Source organism: Dermacentor variabilis, chromosome 1, assembly GCF_050947875.1.
Source record: "Dermacentor variabilis isolate Ectoservices chromosome 1, ASM5094787v1, whole genome shotgun sequence".
In the NCBI taxonomy this organism is placed as follows: Eukaryota; Metazoa; Arthropoda; class Arachnida; order Ixodida; family Ixodidae; genus Dermacentor; species Dermacentor variabilis.
In genome coordinates this window covers 290,989,761-291,012,257 of record NC_134568.1, presented here as the reverse complement: position 1 = coordinate 291,012,257, position 22,497 = coordinate 290,989,761, and the positions used below count along the sequence as shown (strand labels likewise).

The 22,497-nt window shown below is 40.2% G+C and overlaps 2 protein-coding genes and 1 long non-coding RNA gene across 7 annotated transcripts in view; 1 reads left to right on the top strand and 2 right to left on the bottom strand.

Moving 5' to 3' along the window:
• The window catches only part of LOC142567368 (uncharacterized), a 996,706-nt gene that overhangs the window by 707,215 nt on the left and 266,994 nt on the right, over window positions 1-22,497 (bottom strand). The gene's annotated exons all lie outside the window — the stretch shown is intronic.
• On the top strand, window positions 2,682-6,365 carry LOC142567209 (uncharacterized). Of its 2 annotated transcripts, XR_012825181.1 has the most exons (3): window positions 2,682-2,987; window positions 3,528-3,601; window positions 4,211-6,365. It is a non-coding gene; the product is annotated as an uncharacterized LOC142567209 (long non-coding RNA). The 2 variants fall into 2 exon arrangements; XR_012825180.1 differs by having other exon boundaries at window positions 3,528-6,365.
• Window positions 6,088-10,356, bottom strand: LOC142567193 (uncharacterized). Its single transcript, XM_075677822.1, has 5 exons — window positions 10,033-10,356; window positions 9,823-9,951; window positions 9,416-9,511; window positions 8,788-8,847; window positions 6,088-8,730 (listed from the first exon to the last, which is right to left on the bottom strand). The coding sequence occupies exons 1-5, from the start codon at window positions 10,253-10,255 to the stop codon at window positions 7,748-7,750; spliced, it is 1,491 nt and encodes a 496-aa protein (XP_075533937.1). The 5' UTR covers window positions 10,256-10,356; the 3' UTR covers window positions 6,088-7,747.

The following is a 22,497-nucleotide window of genomic DNA, read 5'->3' as shown; positions in this document are numbered from 1 at the left end:
TCCTTTACTAGATGCCTGCCGCGTGAGCCGAGAAGCTGGTTCCTGCCCCTTTCCTCTTTACTCTTCCCTACCCGGGTTAACTCGGGTCGGCTGCGAGCGCTAGCTGCGGTGGCCGCTGCAAACCTAAATCACGTAGCCATGCCTCCGAGATTTTAGCGGCGTCTGATGCGATCCCGGAGGCACAGGACCCACAGTCTCTCGTCAAGCCATTGGTCGAGCGCGCGCCAGCCTAGTAATCGTCACTTCCTCCGCAACAGGAAGTGGGTCGGCTGCGAGCGCCGTCTCTCCGCGACTACCCTGAACTACGGGAACCTCCGCTCCAATAGGAAGACTAGCGACGCGGCAGGCATCTAGTAAAGGAGGCATTGATCAGGTAATCCTTCCGCACAGAGCGACGAAAGCGCTGGTGCAGCTTTGTAGCAAGCAGGTTCACTCAATCACACTAATAATGATCACACGAAAGAAGTACATTTTCCAGCAAGACATACTTGCGGACGATCAGTGGCCGCCCGCCCTCTGTAATTTGAGGAAAGTTAACTAAAAGCCGCACGCGCGCATCCACTCCAGGTGTTGACTTACAAGAGATGGACAGTAACTTGGTGATAATGGGAGAAAAAAAAAACAGTAGTAGAATTTTACGAGGTTGCAATAAATATTTCATTGCTAACTTCATTGCTAATACTTTCAATGCAGTCAGCACTCCAGATAATAACATTTTCGTGTAAATCTCGCAAATTAATCATTTTAAAGAGACTTATAATCCTTGTGAACATTATAATTAGTAACAAAAACTTAAAAAAAAATAAGAAAACGATATAATTGTTGCCAGATTTTAGTGGTGTACACTGGTGTGCAGATTTTTGTGTTATACTCCTTTTACATCGCAATTTAATAGTAAATTGAAGAGGTAAGCAAATTGGAAAACTGCCACTAATCAATAAAATGTTAATACAAAATTAATTAGCTAAACACTTTAGAAACGCCACTTTGGAGACGCCATTGGCGCATTTCCCATTGTTGCTATTTTTTTGTGTCATACACGGTTGCCAGACTTTGTCTCGCTAAAATAAATTTTAATTAAGCAATTTCCAATTTTATAAAAGAAGTATGATTGATAAAAACAACAGGCCTTAATAAATATTTTATAATCAGCTTGCATAATGTTCAATAAATTTTATTTTACAATGTTGCCATTGTTTAGCTTTAGCTCAATGGACAGGGTAGCCAGATTTCAAGTAGTTAACATTAAAATTAAATAATCACTGCAAGCTTTGACTATATAAAATTTATTACTACAGCATCATTAAACGCGCATTGTATTGTTCTTATTGAGATTCTTGCATTTTTACACCAACGGTAATGAAGTAAATTGCAACGCCTCTCTCTGAGGGCCGTGGTAGGTTTCAGATGACAATCTTTTTTTGCCCTGTTTTGTTCACTTCTTTTGATCAATATTTTAAGTGCAGGTGTTTTTGGCAAAAGCATTCGATGTGGCACGTATCGTCTTCATGGGAAGGCGCTTTTAGAAAAAGCACGCATGGAACTCGCACAGAGCAAGCGAGAGACACCAATCGAGCCCGAGCCGATTCGTGAGTACTCGCGCGTAATATAAATGCGATGTTGCCGTTGCGTACCAATCATTATGCAAATACCAGTGACATATCGACAGTGCATCTGATAGCGACTGGTTATACCCCGGCTATGCTGCGCAAAGTTATCATTGCAATGCTAACTGCATGGTTGACAGGAAGGATTTCCCTGAGCACGTATAGCGGATATAAACGTGCTCGCTCGTAACAAGAAGTGCCGCGTTTGTTGTAAACAAAATGTCTGATTTCATAGGTTATCGCAAATTCACAAATACCAATGGCAGGGTCACTAGTGTACAGTCTCCGGCAGCCATCGGAAACAGTTTGAAATAAATATCATCTGCATATATTTTCTAAAAAACTTAAATTATAGGGTTTTACATGCCAAAACCAGATCTGATTATCAGGCACGCCGAAGTGGGGGACTCCGGAAATTTCGACCTTTGTATGAATTTTTAGTAAAACTTGTGGTTGAAATGAGTGGCACAGGCATGTCTCGTTACTGCGCAGTCTTTTGATACTGCCTTAAACGCGGAAGTTATAAAAGAAGAAAACAGTATTAGTACGTATACAAATGTGATTTCGCAATCGTTTATGATATGATTATATGGAACTTTTTTTTTTCTCCCTACGTGCTTATTCTGCGAAATGTAGCCGCAACCAAAATTACTACCTACCAGACTCGCGGGGTTTGACATGCTTGTAAATTATTATGTATGTGTAACTCCATACAAGCTGCATTTTGTTATGCTTATGCTATGAGGAAAGTCAACAGAATTGTCTTAGTCATCATTATTGACAAACTCTAGAAATTTTGTTTCATTGCTTTCTTTACCCCCAATCTCCCATCTAATCCAGCACAATTAATCTGTGCTGTTTCATTTCTTGTGGCGCCTGCGTGGTGTCTATTTTGTAACAATTTTAAGCGTTCATGCTCATGTCTAATAAAAGCTATACCTGACAAAGTTGTATAGCCATAAGATAGCTTTATTTTCACACACTATAACCAAGAAAAGGAAGTGGTCAAACTTAAGTGCTCTGTGTGTCAAAGATTCTCTATTCGCACTTTCCAGCGACTATAGGGGGCGCGGAGAACGTTTCAATATGGCGGGGATAGAGGTGATGGAGCCGACACGAAAGCGTGCGCGTCTACAGGTGCAGGCGGCTCACGGGCCTCTAGTATCTCTAAGCGCGATCCTTGATCTTGCAAAGGAAACGCAGAGATGTGTTGTAGAAGGAGAGGCTGCGTTTAACGCTGGCCATATAATATGCTGCGGTATACGAGCGACGACAAGCGCGGCTGTCGAGGTCGAGTCACTATGCCTGCAGACAAGCGCCGTGAGAGGCCCCCCGCATACTATAAAAGTTCAAGTCTGCAATGAAACCGGCGCCGTAAAGGTCAGTATTTCACCTTACGTTTTTTTTAAAGATATACGTGATGTACGAGAATTGACACCAAGCAGTTAATTGGTGGCGCTCGGATGTAAACAAAGCGCAGTACCCCTCATGCCGCTGCATAATATAAACGTTGTGTGCATTGATGACGTTATGTGCATTCATGGCTCCCTGCAATGGCTTATTTGTGGAATGCTTGTTAAAAATGCCAGGTAACACGGAAACATTTCAGTAGTGCCGATTTAGAAGCTATGAGCGAGACAATGAGGTGTGCCAGCGCGCCCCGTTTCCAGCATGATTAGCGTTTTCGCGTGCTGTACGGCGATTTCGCCAAAGTGCAACGCGTTAAATGCAATTATTTTTTTACTTACTTCTCGGGCTTAAACGCGCAATTTCGTCGTTCTAGTGTCATAAAAGCACCAATGTGTTGTTTTCGGCTTCCAGAATTCAATGTGCATGTGGGAGCCTACGCATTTGCCCTGTAAATAATTAGCGCGGTTTTAAGGTCGTTTGCGTGCTTAACATTGGTTTGATTGTTTTCAGGGAGAATGCACGTGCAAGGCCGGTCTCTCTGGTCAATGCAAACATTTGTTTGCCACTTTGATATATTTGAACAGGTAAAACTTTATACATCATGTGTTTATTTATTTTCATTAGTTGGCTTGCCTGTAATGTGCATCAAGTGACAGTGAATATGTTTACCTTATGTCGAACTAAGAGCCACATTGTAAAAGGCGAACATAGAAGTCAGTGGCAATGATGCCTTTTCAATGCCATCTGGGGCTTGTTGTTGCACTAGGAACAGAGTTTCAAGAACATGCACACAGCAATCAATTGAGTATGTGTTGCTTCAGTCACTTCAGGTGGGCACAGGCTGTATTAATAACCACAGAATGCCCAGAAATGTTTTAAACGTTCTGGGCTTTTTTATTTGTTTACTGTAGGATTTTGATTCTGAATCTGCTGTAAAATATTGTTGATGTAACTTACTAACACGGAAACAAAGGATGAAACAAAATGGAACCAATGTACACAAGCGCTAACTCAAAACTGAAATGGTTCCCGTCTGTCTCATTTTTTTTTCCGCACTACCAAGTTGCATCATAGAATTCCAACTAGCCCCATCGCGACACTGTTAGGAAACATTTTCTTGAATCATATGAAAGATGCAGAAAAAAGCCAATACACAGAGTATTTCAGCAAGGTATGTTTATTTTGATGTACAGGACAAGTGCCACTTCCCTGGATGCATTGTCATGCACGGATGTGCAACAACAGTGGGGACGTGCCAGTGCCGCCAGCATCTACAAACCAAGGCCAATTAGTTTGTTTTGCCACGTCGAGCAGCTTCAACCAATAAGTGTCCCTGAAGATGTTCAAGCCCTGATTAGGAAAGAACTTATCGATGCAGTACCAAATTCTGCACTGGCAAAACACAAAACTCGTGCAAGAAAGTCAATCCCTTTCACTAGCAATTTGAACATAGTCCGCGCCATCGACACAATTTTCACACAAGGTTGCTACTTGAGAGAGCACACAAAATTTTCATTTTTTGAATCGGTGCTAGATGGTGAAAAAACAGTACTGAAAAGGTTTACTCTTGAACATCTCAATGAAAATGAAAAGAGTTTCTATCTTCAAAATGTGTGCCTCTCCTATGCCAAAGCTAGGGAAATATGCCGCGAGACAACTGATCAGTCATCCACTCTGTGGCACAGCGAAAGAAAAAAAAGAATTACTGGAAGCATCTGCAGAGAACTCTACACGTTTGAAGAAAGAGGTACACGCAGTTGGGAAGCAAAGCTGGACAGGCTGTACTGCAGGGAGCCTTTCAAGGGAAATGAAGCCACAATGTATGGAAAAGACAACGAGCCTCTTGCACTTGAAGAGTACGAGAAGACTCATAACGAAAGCGTGAGCAAGCTGGGACTCGTCGTCATTCCAGATGTTCCTTGGCTTGGCTACAGCCCGGATGGAATAAGTGAGCAGAGGGGAACGAACATCTTGCTGGAAGTGAAGTGTCCTGTTCTAGGCAAGCACTCTAGCATACAAGACCTTGTAAATGCTAAGAAGCTGGCATTTATTGTGTGTGATGGAGAAAATTATGCATTGAGACGTGCTCACAAGTATTATTCCCAGGTTCAACTGGGCATGCTCCTCCTTAACATGAATCTGTGTCATTTTATAGTATATTCGAAAGTTGAGAGCCTTGTCATTCATGTGCCGAGAGACACCGAGCATATTCAGGCACTTGTAGACAGGCTGCAGTATGTCTACTTCAAAAGGGTACTACCTAAGCTTGTGCAGATTAGCAAGGCTTGAAAGTATGTTGGTGTTCATAGGTTTTTTTCGTTGTTGATCACTTCCATTCAGTGGGAGGGGGGATACTTAGAAGAAAAGCTATTCAGTACTTTGTAATATTTACGAATTGCAATATATTAAAAAATTAAATTATGGGGTTTTACGTGTCAAAACCACTTTCTGATTACGAGGCACGCCGTAGTGGAGGACTCCGGAAATTTCAACCACCTGGGGTTCTTTAACGTGCACGAAAATCTAAGTACACGGGTGCTTTCGCATTTCGCTTCCATCGAAATGCGGCCGCCGTGAATTGCAATATATGTAGCAGCAATTAAGCAATTGTTAATTATATTTACTGTTCAATGTCTGCTAAGGAAAGTATAGCAAATTGTGAGAACTGAAATGGCAAGAGTTTTGAAGCATCGAAGAAGCAAAATGAGGAGTTCAAGTTTGGTTCTAGGTTTTGCAGCATATGCATAAATGGCCAGCTGCAAATTTTGCTTGTATTCTGTCATTTAGTGCTTTTGGATGTCTAGTCATGGAGTTTCATTTTTTACTCTACAACCTGTGATGTTTTCTCTGCAAATGACACCTTTACAAGTGTCTACAGTGCACATGTTGCAAAAAAGAGAAGAAAGCTGTTGATCCTTTTTTTAAGCAACTATTTATTTTGCATTCTTCGAAAAGCTAGTCACACAGCAGCTCATAATTCCTGAAGAGCTTGTTTGCAGTCACTCTAAAGTACTTGAGCGAATACAAGTAGTTTTTTACTTGAAAATTAGTGCTTCTGTGTTTATAACTGGTCCTTTGTACCTGATATACTTGGCTGCTTTTTTTTTTTACTTGTCAGTACACGTATCACACCTATAAACATACCACAATAAACATTCCTCCTGTAAATGTGTGTCTGCGTTTTGCTATGTGATATTCAATATTTACTATTTGTTAGAAAATGTTGATATTCGCCCTCCTCTCAACTTTCATATGTCTCTTAACTGAATGTGTACACATCACTTCCATTTGTATAGGTTGTCTGCAAATAAATGTATGCCACATGCGAGGCTCTCGCATGCTCGTATATTTGCCACCTGCTCTCGGTTCACATTCTTCACGTCTTTGTGGTTGCAATGCCCACAAGTTCACAGCTGTACTTAGTCACACATTGCAATGTACACGACAAAGTGATGAAAAAATAAAAAAAAAATAACCATCACGCCTATTTGACCCAACAGCGCATACTATAGACAGTATGTATAATTGAACAGCTGATGATGTCGCACAAATTAAGTGGAAAATACACCAAAAGAGATTGTTCTGTTAAAGTAACATTAACATTCGCCAGTTTGTGTTCCGTTAACCATAGCAATATGTGTCTGATCAACACTGATAGGTTAGTGAGGGCTAGGATTCACCTCAATTTGAACAGGGAAAGATTAAAATTGGTCAAGAAGAAACAAGCCAATCTAGATGCAGTAAGGGTAAAAGCAGACCAATTCAGACTGGTAGTTGCAAACAAATATGCAGCCTTAGAACAGAGATGAAGATGACATAGAGCTAATGAATGAAACCGTTACGAGGATGGCTTCAGAGGCAGCAATTGAAGTGGGAGGCAAGGCACCAAGGCAACCAGTAGGCAAGCTCTCCCAAGTAACAAAGGACCTAATAAAGAAGCGACAAAGAATGAAAGTGTCCAACTCAAGAGATAAGATAGAATTTGCGAAACTGTCAAAACTGATCAACAAGGCGAAAATAATTGATTCGAAATTATAACGCGATAAAGACTGAAAAAAGCCGTAAAAGATGGACGCAGCATGAAATCGGTGAAGGAAGCTTGGCGTAGGTCAAACCAAGATGTATGCACTAAAAGATAAGCAGGGTAATGGCACCAGCAATCTCGAAGTTATAGTAAAAGCAGCAAAAGAATACAAATGGGTTGGAGCACATGCCAGATCCTGGCTGGAAGCTTACCATTATCATTAAAAAGAAAGGTATACAATCAGCGCATTCTACCGGTGCTAACATATGGGCAGAAACGTGAAGACTGACAAAGAAGCTTGCGAACAAGTTGAGGAACGCGCAAAGAGCGATGGAACGAAGAATGTTAGGCATATAGTTAAGAGACAGGAAGATAGTGGTGTGGATCAGAGAGCAAACAAAGATACCGAATATACTTATTGACATTATTAGAAAAATTTGAGCTGGGCACATCATGTAATGCGTAGGTTAGAAAACCGGTAGACCATTAGGGTTGCAGAATGGGTGCGAAGAGAAAGGAAGCTCAGTCGAGTACGGGAGAAGTATAGCTGGGGTGATGAAATTAAGAAATTCGCAGGCACTAGTTGAAATCGGCTGGCACAGGACAGGGATAATTGAAAAGTCGCAGGGATAGACCTTCGTCCTGCAGTGGACATAAAATAGGATTGCAATGATGAGGATGAATTGTGTCAGCTTTGCAAGCGTGCTTACTGAAATTTATCATCAGCCAGTATTGGTGCGCACAAGTTAGTTAGCCCACACGCAACTGTGAACAGCTCATTGATATAAGGCAGCATTTCCCAGGACAGAGTTGAGTTGAAGAGCTTAAATATTTTAACTCGTTGTATTGCTCGTTCTACATGAACCCGTGCCCTAGCAATATCAGCTGTCCTAAGGGCATCATTGCGGTCAAACTGGCAGTCCTTTTTAGCAAAAGGTGGCCGAATTACGCCAATTGCACGGGCAGTGCACAAGTCATCAATGAAAAAACCCCTATCGACCATAATGTCATCTGTGAATGACTCGAACTTCTCCAGTATTGCACACTCAGCTGTAATGGCTTTGTCTGAGGCTCGTCCACCAAATGCTTCACTGATGAATGTTATTGTGCCAGCTGGACTTACACATATGAGAAATTTTACAGTGTAAGTCGACTTGTATTGTGAATATGTCAGTAGCTGACATTTCACACAGCGAGATCTTTCAACTGGGATTTCTGTGCAATCTACAACACCTCGCACTCTCGGATACTGTTTAAAGTGCGAAGGCATATTGTTTAAAATTTCCTCCTTTGAAGGCCACTCAATGGCAGCTTTCAGCACTGCAGCAGCAAGAGGCAGTGTGTGCACAAAATATCTGTGTATGGACGAAATGCTGCATTGAAAAAGTACACTGAGACAGGAAAATGACATAGCCTGTTTCAGAACTATGAACACCAAAATAACTCTGTCCCTCACAGAAGCTTCCATCCTATTTGCCGCCTCATACTTCTCTACGAGTGAAACAATCTTGTTTAGAAGTGCATGAGAAGGTACGCCAGTCAAAGTGTTTAGGTGAGCATCAGAAAGAAGCACGTCCGAAATCCTAAATTTTTGTGTGAAGTCCAGTGAGTTCACTTGAACGGATTTGTTTAGCTCAGGTGTGTGGCCCAGCTCTTGAAGTTCAACAAGTGCCCTTGCAGCGTCTCGTTCTGTAACGCAAGAAAAAATTTAGAGCGAAATTGGTACAGTTTTAAGCAAAAAGTTACCTGCTGTTGTTCGTGAGCAAGAGCTTGAAAGGGGGGGAAGCCAATCCTGCACAGGTGGGTCTGCAATACAATGATGGTGAACTAAATCCTTCATAAAACCATGTGAAGTGTCCTACAACACGGTGTATTCAGTCCTACGGCAAAATAAAACAAGATGCATTGCACTGGCTTGCCTTTGCTCTAAAATTCAAGAGCAGAGAGAGAAAGTATCAGATGCGAAAGGCGGGGAGGTTGGCAGGGAGGTTACCTGGAAGGTAAACATCCACTTTGCTAACCTGGTGCACAGGTGAAAGGGTAAGGGGGGTGCCGAAATATTACAAAGAAAAGCACAAAAAGTGAGAAAGATCATAGAAAAAAACACATTCACACACACAGAACACTATTGCATCAGAGTCACTCCAGTAGGTTACTTGCCTAAGGTGACATTAGAAAAGCCTTAGTCTCTTAATAGTAGAACGTGCATTTATCTAGGTGCCCAAAATCTTTCGGCGATACCACTCTCGATATATTGCCCTTTGCAGTTGCACAACCGGACTCGCCTTGTTTGGTGAAACGGCAAACTTAAACATGCGGTAACGCCTATGCATCATCAAAACTTGGGTGCGAAGGTCGGAAAAAAAATTCTCACCATTGTATTCACTTTCTTCCAAATTATCAGGAAGCTCGCATGCGCAATCTTCATTAATGACGACTTCAGATACGTCGTCCTGTTGGCCCTCGTTTCCTGCAACATTGTTAGGTCAATAGAAGAGATGCTTTAAGACCAAGCAAAACAAATACAAGATCACAAACGCTTGCGCAGTACCTCCGATCGGTACACAACTTTCACTACAGCCAAAAAAAGTAGCGAACGCCTTGCACATTGACCGCCTGTTTGATTTTCACACAGAACGACTAAGAACAGATGCAGAATACGTTCGCTAGTGTGAAATGCTCACTACGCAGCGTCAGGCACCGTCGAGGAATATTTACCGAAACAGCGCGAGTGCAGGCAGAACATTTAATAAACGGTGACACTTGCGTACTTAAACTTACCTTGAGAATCTGTGGGGGGCTTTCTTCGGGGAACCCTAGGCCTCACACTTGCTTCGTGGGAGCGCATAGGGATCTTTTGCGAAGGCACGGCGTTTCTTTTCAGCCGCTTTCGTAAGGGCTTCAACCCGTCTTTAAGGCAAAATTTCACAATCAGCTCACCACAAGAATAAAATGAAATCATTGAGAGCATCGCAACAGTCAATTACTCACCAAGGTGGCCCCAAAAGAAGTCGTCTTTGTTAAAATGATCGCTACATACGACCATTTCTTCGCTCACTTGCTTCCCGATGCGGAGCTTGATCGCCCACAACTTCCTCCGTTTTTTATCTTTTGGAAAGTGGTGCAGGCTCACTTTTCCGGAAATTGCACGATTTGTGCATTGCGGCACACTGCACATGCGGTTGCTCTTCGCTCGTCGACTGTTTTCTTCCATAACGAAGAGCACAAGTACGCCAACGCAGCTGCAGAAACCGCGTGAGCGAGAAATCCATCACCCCCTCCCGGCTTCCGAAAAGATCCGCGCGGCGGCGCTAGCGTTTCTGGATGCAGGTTCCTAATTTTTCTATATTATTTACAACCACTTCTATATCTGCTATAATAATATCATACACTATAGGTGAGCGAATATCAACTTTTTTGAATATGAATTGTAAGTAACCAATATCACACTGAATCTTAAATAGCCAAGTGCAGTGCATGCATTTACATCAGGAATATAATGGCTGCACTGACCAGTGCAATAAGTAAAGCTAGCAATCACGGACAAGGGCAAAGTTCTAACACAAGATCACTATTTGGCGTTAAAAATACTGTAGAATAGTTTTCCAATAAAGAATCGCACCTGTATGACTAGCTATTAAAAAACTTTAAATAAATGGTTGGTGAAATAAAATCAGAAGTTGGGGAGAAAGAAGAAAAGGAAGCTGCTGAATTGGACTTGTGTGGCAAAGACACATTTAAAAGGGGCCATTGCAAGGAAAATATCATTGGTTCTAGCATAAAAGATAAAACTGCTACATGGAAAAAAAAAAGAAAAAGAAGCTGCTGAATTGGACTTGCGTGGCACAGACACATTTAAAAGGGGCCATTGCAAGGAAAATATAAAACTGCTACTTGAAGGACAGCTAAAAACAATAAATGACATGCTACAAGCAAATAAACCAAGCCACAAACATATGTTTGTGGCCTGGTAAACATACAAAGCTTGCATATACCATTCTGTTTTTGCATTGTTTCAAAAACTTCTGTCACTGCTCCACTTCGGATAGTTTGCGACACTGCTTGCCGGATGGAGAAGTCACCAGGCGAAGAAGTCACCAGACTTAAACATTTGGTCGTTGTGAAATATTTGGTTAGTTTCCATTATTCTAAAATGCCTAATAGTTCCTTTTCGAACACAAATAGTTTGCTTGTAACAATCTATTCCTATTTGAAGGTTCGAATATTCGCTCAGACCTACTACACATGTATTCCATCAGTGCACACAAAATACCAATGTGAGCACAACACTCGTTACCTTTCTTCATATTAAAAGCAAAATCTGTTCAAGACCACAGGACCCTGACAATGCGTCTTTGTTAGCAGGGCATACAATACTTTCAATTTCATGCTCAATTATTCGCTGCACTGATCTGGTAGCTGTGGGAACAATGACATTAAACATGTGCAAGAAGGGAAAAATTAACTGGTAATATGACTAACTGAATGCTTCCAAGTTGAGTTCCTCCATTTGGAATTTCATTGGCCCCAGTGCAAAACTAACGTCTTCCAGTTGTTTTCAGCTGAAAGCTAACAGGAAAACAACAGGGTCTTCCCAATAATAACACAGTTTAAACTTAATGTACGTATCTTGAACTGCCCCACAGTGTTCAAATTAGGCTATAGCACATGGATAACCTTGCCAAACTAAGTCTTTCATTCTGAATAACACTAAAAATTTCAAGTGACCAGTTGGTAATGTGTGTACCTTTCTGATTTTATGTTTACCCAGCTTTTTAGGCTCAAGAGAAAAGGGGATATTTGGTCTTCTCAAATTGCTTCGAAAGGGTGCCTAATTTGCCTGAGAGATACATTACACATTTATTGCATTTAAAACATCTCTGAGCCTGCTGCTCCGAGCATTAAGGGAGCCTAGTTATAATTTAGTAACCACTTATTATTTTGGAACATAACTTTCTTCTGGCGCAGCAGATTAAACGATAGAATAAAAGAGAGCGCCAACATACAACTGACAGCTCGATTTGGCACCTATATCCTCGAAATAGGATATAGGTGCCAAGGGCTTTACTGCATGCCTCTTAGGATGCCTATTCCATCAGAATCCAATCTAAAATAGCAAAATTTGCAATCCTGACCCAAAAGCAAGAGAACACATTCTGCAACTGTTTCTTTGCCGTGCCGTAAGAAATTTGATCCATAGCTTTTTCAACATGCTGCAGTACATGCAAAGTTTGGCATAATTTTAAAAAATCTGCCTTCTTGGTAATGTCATACACCATTTGAATTGGTAATTGTGCTTTTATTGTTAGCTAGCATCGTCTATCATGGGCAAGTTGGCGAGCTTCGAAATGCTTACAATGTCAGCCTTCAGAGTATGAAACTTTTCCAACGCAGAACACACATTTAGGACTTCACTACACAATCTTTTCATTGACAGCAGTAATGAAAGCTCAGTAAATTAACTCCAGTAGCTCATCAAGTTGCATGTCAAATTGCCCATGAGGTAGTAGTGAGGATGCGTTCTAAATGCTACGCTACTTTAACGATGCCTCAGACTGTTGCAACTGTTCAAGGATGTTTTTTGTTTTGATCTTCATATTCCAACAATATCTAGTTCATTTTCCTTTGCTAATATAGGTTACTTTTATTTATTTGCTCCAACAGCACAATTGAGTACAACACCATATAAGGAATGCTTCATACCCACTGTGGTTGCTTAGTGGCTATGGCATTGGGCTGCTAAGCACAGCAGCCGCATTTCGATGGGGGCGAAATGCACAATTAAACACCCTTGTACTTAGATTTAGGTACACCTTAAAGAACCCAAGGTGGTCCAAATTAATCCGGAGTCACTCACTACGGCGTGCCTCAGAATCAGATCATGGTTTTGACATGTAAAATCCCATATTTTAATTTTTAATTTTTTAGGAAAGTGTCATGTCATGTGGGCTTTCCATTCGAACTAGAGCATACAATCAATTTCAGTCTTGGATTTTGCTTAATCGTGACTAGCGGTTTGATCGCTTACTCCTCAAACACCAGAACCAGCTGTGCTCTACTGTGCTGTAGTGCACTACTAATCTTTACCATAAAGCTAATAATTAGTTGGTGTCACATGGAGGGCTGTCACAGGTGGCTGTCTAATTTTCTCATTGCCTGACATATGACTCCTTGTTTTAGCTGCATTGCATGGAGTTGTTGCATGGCTAGGTTGGTTTGAGAAGCAGATTGAGCAAATTTATACATGTATGAGAAATGTAGTGAGTGTTCCATGCCCTGACAGTCATTGCTTCAAAAAATCACAAGTATGACGACAGAAAGCAACCAGAAGCTTGCTACAAGAAGTTCAAACTACATCTGCTCGATTATTAACATATGGTGGGCTTTCACAATGGCTTTGCCACAATGCATGAGGATGCATAATTTTGACTTACATCAATTTAACAAAATCTGTTTTATTCTTCCATGGTCTGACTTGGATAACTTAAAACAACAGGCAAGGCACAGACTTTGTGTATGTCACCTTTTCTTTAAATTCTTGGTACTTTTCAACAAGCGCACTCTTTCTTTATTTTTGAAAGAGGGCGGAGTAGCCTGCCTTTTGGAAGTTTCACATATTCATAAAACATTTGGGGCAATTCCTCAGCTTTGCATCTATTCCGAACAAAAAAAATAAAACTATATTGTTGCATCACAGTATGTGTTCTGAGTAACAAGTTATTGTTACTCAGAACGATAAAAGCACTGAAACTAAGCCCATTCCCTGTGGAAAGGTAAAAATAAACAGTAGTTGTAACAACCTTGGCTGAACAGGACTTGAAAAGTTTAAAATATTTGTAAGGACGGGTAAGGTCCCATAGTAAGCAAAAAATAACACAGATGTAATTAAAAGAAGTGTGAATAACTCGGTACAACGGCTATATTTCTATGAAGTTTTTTCTCACTGTACAGTCATGCCCGGATACAACAAACACCTTCATTGGGTAAAACGTGTTCACTGTTTGAGAGGTTCGTCATTTTAGGAACTATTTCTAAAGAACTAATAATAAATAACTAAACAAGGTGCAGAAGGGACACTTCATACCCATGAATGGTGCATTCTGCACTTATTAATAGAAATCGGTGATTGAGGTCTGCTAAAGTAGTGTTAGCACTTCAGCAGTAGTGGAACTCAATAGTTTCTCAAGCTGTTCATGTCATCATAGGTCAAGCCTCTGGTATATGTATAAAAGACGCTTGTGCAGGGTTATGAAGATTAAGGCAGTCGATATCAAAACCACTGCAGGAACATTTGTGGTAATGAAAGTCTCCAGGTCGTGCTCGTCACTGGAGCGCTCAATGCATGAGAGTTGTCTCCCTTTCCAATTTTGGTTGTTGACATCAATGCCGTGGGCAGCTGCATGTCTTCCCGTCTTAGCTTGCAGTCAGGAAGGGTTGCATTGACTGCTAGTGTCCACAAGGGTGAACTGACGTCCAATGCTAGAACTTTGTAGACACCAAGCAAATGAAAGGCCAGCTTTTCAAAAACAGTAAATTCTTGCAGCTTCCCATAAGAGAGATAAACGTTTTGGATTTAGCCAGCATTACAAGAGTACTGATGGGAACATTTCACATCCTGGCACTTAAGAACGTCTAGGGGAAGACATCTTTAAAAGTATGCGCCATGAGGCTAACCACTTCCTATGTTAGCAGCCACAGTTTTCCCCTACTGCAGCCCTTCCCTTGTCAGAATATTCGATATCCTTGAATTTGCAACATGCAGCAGCACAGCTGAGACTGCCAGTGGAACATAAACTATGCTGACAGTGCATCTGCTAAGCCAACAAGATTAAAAATAAAATACAAAGACCAAGGCGCTGCCCTGACTGGCAGCGTCGTGTGGCATGCGCTGTGCAGCTACCTGCCTTCCCCTCACTCACCATGGATGCACTGCAGTTCATTCCTTTAGTTGTAATTGAACTTAGCAAGACCCAGGTCATTATAAGTGGACAACTCTCTTATACATTCTTTACAAAACTTTTTGAGTGTTGATGAAGTTTTCGCAGAAACTTAAACTTCACATTGAATCAAATTTTTCTAAGTAGCTTAACTGTATATTTCTAAGAAAACAGAAATCCTGTACCTCTACAGCCTTTTAAGTGCAACATTCTTTTCTGCACAGCACAACACACAAGTACGAACTTTGGAAAAATCTTTACCACGGGGGGGCACCCATCTCTAGCACCAACTATTATATGAAAAGTCGACAAAGCGATAGTGTTACTATGTCTGGAAGCCAAACATGTACAATTTACTAAGAAAAGGTAATTACGTTTGTATACTAGGAAATAATGTAACAAAGGAAGGTACCACTTACTCGATTTTCAAAAGTACTTAAGTGAAACACTAATTCTCATGAAAAATGTAACTTGTTACTTGCAAGTTCCTTTCAATTTAACACTTACAAATCACCCAACAGAGCAATCGTCAAATCCAACAATACCAAAGCAGAAAAAAAATTTCCTTATAAGTGCCTGAATTACAGACAGCAAAATATATTTTCCAGTTGAATTGTCTCAGTGTTTTCTTGCCTCATATGCTTCCCGCCTTTTACTGATGCAGTGGTAGAAGGCAGTGGTAGCAACATTTGTACCTATTTTGCAGTATTTCATTTGCAAGCACAGGTTTGGAAATATCCAGCATCAACTTAAGCAAGTGAGTACTGTAGTCTTGACTTGAGCAACATGAGCATCACTGGAACTAGTGTGACCAGGAGAGTGCCACAGTATCTCTCAGTGCACCAGAGATCATGCAGAGTTACCAGAAAAATGACACAAAGCAGTTGAGTGTTTCAGATCAAGATGTAGATCAAGAGTAGATCAACATGCATGGAGTTTCACAATGAGTTTATTGAGGCCTCAATACAATGCCTAATAACTTGAAGCACACGCTGATTGCAGAAATTCTATGAAAGATATTATTCCGGGCAATGACCACCTTGGAACTTTGAAAAATAAGTACACTCCTTTCTTTATTGTATGTTAATGAAGTTATTGTACATACAGCTAGTTAAACTAATATCCGAATTAAACTTCTGTAAGTCAATATAGGTGGCATTATGGCTATAACTTAATTCTCTATCAATTTCTGTAAAGCCTAATACTGCCCTGTAAGTACAGTGCCCCCACAAGTTAAATAGGTATGACTACGCATGTCCTGCCCACTTCCACTTCTGTTGTCCATGCGTTTTTAATGCAACCCCCACCCCTTCCTGTTCCTTTTTTAAACAAATGAACTTCCACCAACTAGCCCAACTTGGCACTCCGCTCCTCTGACATAATGACAAGTGATATCACATTATACCACATCAGACACAAGTGCAAAGCACAAGTCTAGAAGAAGCAATAACGCTCTTATAAAATGCAGTTCTAAAGCACAAGAAATTTTAAATACATATATTTTTTGTCAGTTATCAGTAATTCACGAGACAAATGCACTGGTGAAATCCACACATTTTATATGGTTTCTGCAACTCATTTATTGCTTAATATAAACATGCACATTTCTTGAGTATTTGCTGCCTACAACACTACACTGAACGGTCCTCAATCCTTCAGTATGCACATATTCCCCAGATGAATAATTTTTGTTCTCACTCAACCATAGAGTTTTCTACTAAAATTACAAGAGGGAACTCTGGTGCTGCAATCATTCAGCTGCCATAATTTGTGGATTTGTCGTATTTTCATGCTTGTACTATTATTTACTATTGGCTCAAATTTGAAAGCAATCCTACTTTTCAAAACACAGACTGTGTTTCACTATGAGTAATCACTGCGAATGTTTGCATTTAGAAATGCAATATTCTGCTGCAAATGATCAATGATGCAAAGCCACAAAGCCATTTGAAACCAACAAGATGAAATTTAGGCAAGTCCATGTACTAACCATCATTCCCGTGCTGGCCAAACGACAACACTTGCAGCTCCCATAGACGATAGCACCAGAGTTCCCTCTGGTAATTTTAGTTCGAAACTCTAGGTCTCAACAAGGCCTGCATTATTGAGAACATGAGGTAAAGGCTCTCACAGAGCCACAAACACAGCTTCCTTGTCAAGATGCCCAATTTACAAGTACCTTGCTTATTGAGTACAAGGTACTCCAAAAAATATTGAAGTCAGAGTACTAATTACTCAGTCACAAAAGTAACTGCAAGTTACCAATTCACTCAAAAAAGTAATTAGGTTGCAGTAAATTGAATATTCTATATATATGCACAAGCCTGTTAAAACAAACACCAGTGCTGAGCAATGATTACAGTAGAACAATCATTGAATCTGAATATCTTTGCCGTGTAATTAAAAAAACAAAGATTGGAAACTGCCCATTCAAAGATTATACAGGTTGATGTTATAATACTTCTTACGCTAACGTAACTTTGAAATAGCTGAAGATAAGCAGCATGCTATGATCTTCTTGTAACATGTATGCTTGAAAGAACTTCCAAACTTACGACACAAATATGCTTCATACAGGATGGGTGTCTTGTCAACTAATAGTAAGATGTCACAATAAATTGATTAAAACTGCATGCCAAGCTATCGGTGTCATCAGGATTATTCAAGTTGTCTTTCATGGAATAAGCTCAGTGAACAATTTAACGGAGAAGCATGAAGCACCATGTCACCTTAATTTCACTTTGCTCAGATTGCTCACGTTCAAGTAATAAATTATGTGAAAGAAAGGAAATGGCCACAGTATGAGTGCATTTTTTAAATTCTCTTTTCTATGCAGAATACAATCTTTACAGAATTTCACTAGACAGTCATTATGCCATCGACGGCAAAATATGGTGCACGTAGCAAAGCAGAGTAGCGACTCGGTTTTTCTGAAACCCTTGGTGAGCTTATGAAGGTACCAGTGTACTGAAGCATTTGGGCCTCTCTTAAGTATGCTTTGTGTGTGACAGGCACTAACTTCATTCATACTTCATCACAATGTGATTATTTGACACCACCCATGCTTGCTTGTGCTTTTCTTGTACGTATGTATTTTTTAAAATAATACTGACATGCTTGAGTTCTCACGTTAGCCTTTCATATACAGACTGTTGTTGGTAAATACTGTACAGTGACACAACAGTTAAACAGTGCTACCTTTACTTTATCAAGCTCAGTTTAATAACATTTCCCATTCAATTAAGCTTTTAATCACCTAGACTTCTTCCATAGGAGACCATGCATTATATTTTCAATTTACCAAAACAATTGATGTAGCAGTGCACGTTAAATAGGCATATTCATGCACACATGAAAAAGGACATACACAGGCACTGAGACCCTGTGCCCAGCGTCAATGTATGTCCTTTTTTTATATGTTTATGAACCTGTGTATTTAAAGTGTGCTGCTTCATCAATATCGTGGGTCACCAACGTGAGTATCAGTATCTATTTCCCAAAGTAATTTTGGACTGTACTTCTAATCACCCAATCACCCTCTGGTAGCCCCAGCAAGATGGGCCCATGCAGAAATGACTTGAAAAATGCATCACTGTGCCAGTTGAAACTTGTACTTGAAAACTTGTTGGCAGAACAGGTGCATGTTTCGATTTGGTTTTTGATCTGACTTGGTTTATTTAACCACATAATTACACAGTGTCATGCACCGTAGTGGTGAGGCTAGCTGGTAAAAAGCTGCATTTTAGCCTTTTTGTGCCAGTAACCCATACCAAATGGCAGTAACACAATTGAGGAGAAAGAAGCATTGTATAATGAGAACTTGCGTTACAATACTTTGATAATTTGGATATATGCCCAAGACAGAGGCAAAAGGCATAGCGCATAAGAAACAGGACAAAGGAAGAACACAGACGACAAACACGTTTGGCACCAAACGTGTGTGTCATCTACGTTCTTCATTTGCCCTGCTTCTGATGCGCTAGACCTGTTGCCTCCATCAAAATATACCAACAAGCCCAACGTGCAACCTTACGCCCAAGACATCCCAAATTTTCCTTCTTATAGAGCCAGTGCAAGTTTCCCAGGATATATATTCGTGAAAAATAACACCCTGTGTCGTTGCAGGCAGTGAAAATTAAATTTTAACTCTGTCTTGATACAGTGAGTGAAATATTTTTCATTCTGTAAGTTTTTCCCAAAAATTAACAGCCATTCCTTTAGAACTATTTATGCATAACCAACTTTTCACTGCCCAAGTGTGTGGTTTATTTGTGTAATTTGCCGATGCAATGACGCTATAAACATTTGTCCCTAAAAAACGCAACCTCCTGTCTGCATCAATTAAGTTCTACTGAAAACAGAATGCTGCAGAAAATTTCTGGTATCCCTATCCATATCTGCAGCCACCAGTCATGGTCTAAGGAACATGTAGTAAACTAGACATGAGGCGTATATTCATGCAAGCTATTCGTACGGATTGTCTACTGGTCAGCGCTTCTGATTACTACCTTGAATGGTTAATATCAAGCATATCAGCTAAACTATACAGCAAAAAAAAAAGTTATTCATATCTTTCGGATATCCCCACGACAACAGGGTCATCTTAACAGACTCAGAAGCAGCTCTACAGAACATGTGCATATATGAACAGAGCACATAGCCAACATACAGTGGCCCAAGATATTAGTTACAGTCATCATGAAACCATTGTCGCTGGCAGTGGACTCCCACACACTGCAGTAAATGCAGAAATGAAAAAGCGGATCTAGCTGCCCACAGAGGCCTACATTTAAGAAGTTGCTGACAAATATATTTAAAAGAGCCTGATACATCAGCAATGACAAAGAAAAATTCCTACACAGAAAATTATCCCCTCTAAAGTCTAAAGCTTCAATTCAGCATCCCTTTAGACCCCAACCTAAAATCGAGACTTCCACATCAGCTTCCCCGTCACCTTGAGATATCATTGATTTTGATCGAACTCCACATTCACCAATGACCACCTGTGCTGCCTTGGAGTGAAAAGAAACCCATATTGTGATAACTGCGGTGGGTTAGAAACTGTGGAACACATTTTGCTGTAATGTTCAGGTTACACAGACAATAGATCTTATTATTTCAGTAGAATAGGCTCTGTTTCCCAAGATCCACTAGATTTAAGAACAATACTAGGTCCTATGCCTTAATCCTTCATAGGAATGGCAAGCTTTAAAATTTGTTATATTCCCTCAGAACATCAGCATAATTGACAAGCCCTAAACTGGTAACATCAACACCATCATTTTGTCTCACCTGCACATACCTTAATCATGTATTTTCTTGTTCATATTTTATTCCTTTCCTACCCTACTCCTACGGCCTTTCTGTCCCTGATCCCCTTGCCTATGCAAAGTAGCATGTAAGCACCTACATATATGCTGCCAGAATTTTCTGTATTTCAATAAAGAGCATTCTCTCTTTCTTACTCTTTCTCTCTCTCAAGCTATCCAATCACACTTGCTTAGGCACAAGAAAGAATCAGCCAGCTCTCTACTGACAAAAAGAAACATGCACTACAAATGCATTTCAAAATTGATTAGCATATCATTGGACTGAGACACGTGCCAGAGATTTCATTTTTTTTTTCATAAGAATTTTCTTTAAATTACCTGTGGGTGAAGTATCTCCTAGAGCTTGATCACTCAAAGCACATTATTTGCATGATAAATTGAGATGCATAAATGCCTAAGCAACAAAATTTCGCGAAATATAACTTTGAACTAATCACTTTTGATGTGTGATATCCTCTATTGACAAGGCCTCGAAGCACGCTATACTGCTCAGACCAGAGCTTTGGAAATACTGAATATTGCTGGGCTGAAGCATTGGTTGCATGAAATTGTAATGTCATCCCCATTTAGTGAGAAAAAGTTTTTTGCTGAGTGGAAGCTGCCAACACCCATGAGAGCCTATAATTAACATATTGAAGCCAGGCGGCCTCTCAAGACATGTTTATTTGCAAACAATTAAAACAAGTGTCAGTACTCATCGAGTCAATCATCCTCAGACTTTTGGCCATAATGCACTATTGTAACACTTACATCTTTTAATAAAATGCTTACTTATACAATATAGGACAAGTTTAGGTGAAACACCATTAATTTTATAACACAATTTTGAAAGAGCAGACTGACTGGGTAGTTGGTAATGCTTAACCTGAGGTAAAGCACAAGAAACCACACAAGACGACACAAGGAGAGGAAGACAAAGCTAAGCGTCTTCGTCTCCTGTTGTCCTACATGCTCTTCTGCGATTTATCACAGTAGTTCCGTTGATAGCTCAGTTGGTAGAACGGTGGACTGTCAGAGTGCTGTGGCGCTTTACCATAAGTTGTAATTTCGTGGTTCTGATACGAAACCGGTGCCAGGTTCAAATAAAGAGAAGAGGAAAGGCATGGAAATTAACCATGTTGCATCCAATTTGCTACCCTACACTGGGGGTGGAGGTACAGGGAAGAAGAAGGAAAAGGAAAGGGGATAACAAGTGACGTGTGCACACTCAGAACAGTAATCACCATGACCAGCACCAGAATTCCTGCTAAGTGATACCCACTTAGCAGGAATTCCGCTTTAAAAACTCGCAATTCCAATTTGTAAATTTCATGATGTACCTAAAGTAATTAGTTATAAGTGAAACTTACTTAATTAGTCAATTATTTATTTCAATTTCTCCTTCAAGCCTGTCTCTACAAGTTATACAGCTCAAGAAATAGAATTATGCCATGTGCCACAAGCGAAATGTTAAAATTCTGGTAATAAAATAAACTAACTTTATTGTGCGAGCTCAGACAAGTACCAGGCATTTCTAGCTGCCATTTTTGTTCTAAATGAAAAGAAAAGCTGCATTTTTCTTACTGCCTGGAATAACAAAGATCCCCGAGTTTTGTGAAAATTTTTTGATACCTTCTATCAAAAAATTTACAAGGGACCATAGAGTTTCTCACCATACTACTTAGATGTTTTGTTTAATCATGAGAACTTGTTATTGCATGTAGAATTATATGAAACGCAAAAACTATCAGCGGGCCGCTAAAGTTGGAGGACAGACGACAAGATTATAGCGCTCGCTTTGAAACAATTTGTTGTCTGTTCTTGCTTTACTCCCATAGACGGCGGCGCCAGATTTCCCTCTAGGTGTTATAGTGAGAAACTCTATGGAATGGACCTAGCCAAGGAGTGAGTTCTGTAAATAATGCCAAAATCAAGTTTTGGATGTCTCAATGAAAAAGTTGCATATATATATATATATATATATATATATATATATATATATATATACACACACACACACACACACAGATTCAATGATAAATCAATATGGTCAATCGAATAATTAACGTAATTACGGAAATTGACTTATTAATTAATTTCTATACGCCTTCAATCTATGAATTATAGCCGCTGAGCTCGCATGGCGTATCCACTTAGAACGAATTCCCTGGACAGCACCAGCTTCGAGATATTAATTTTCAGTCTCCGAC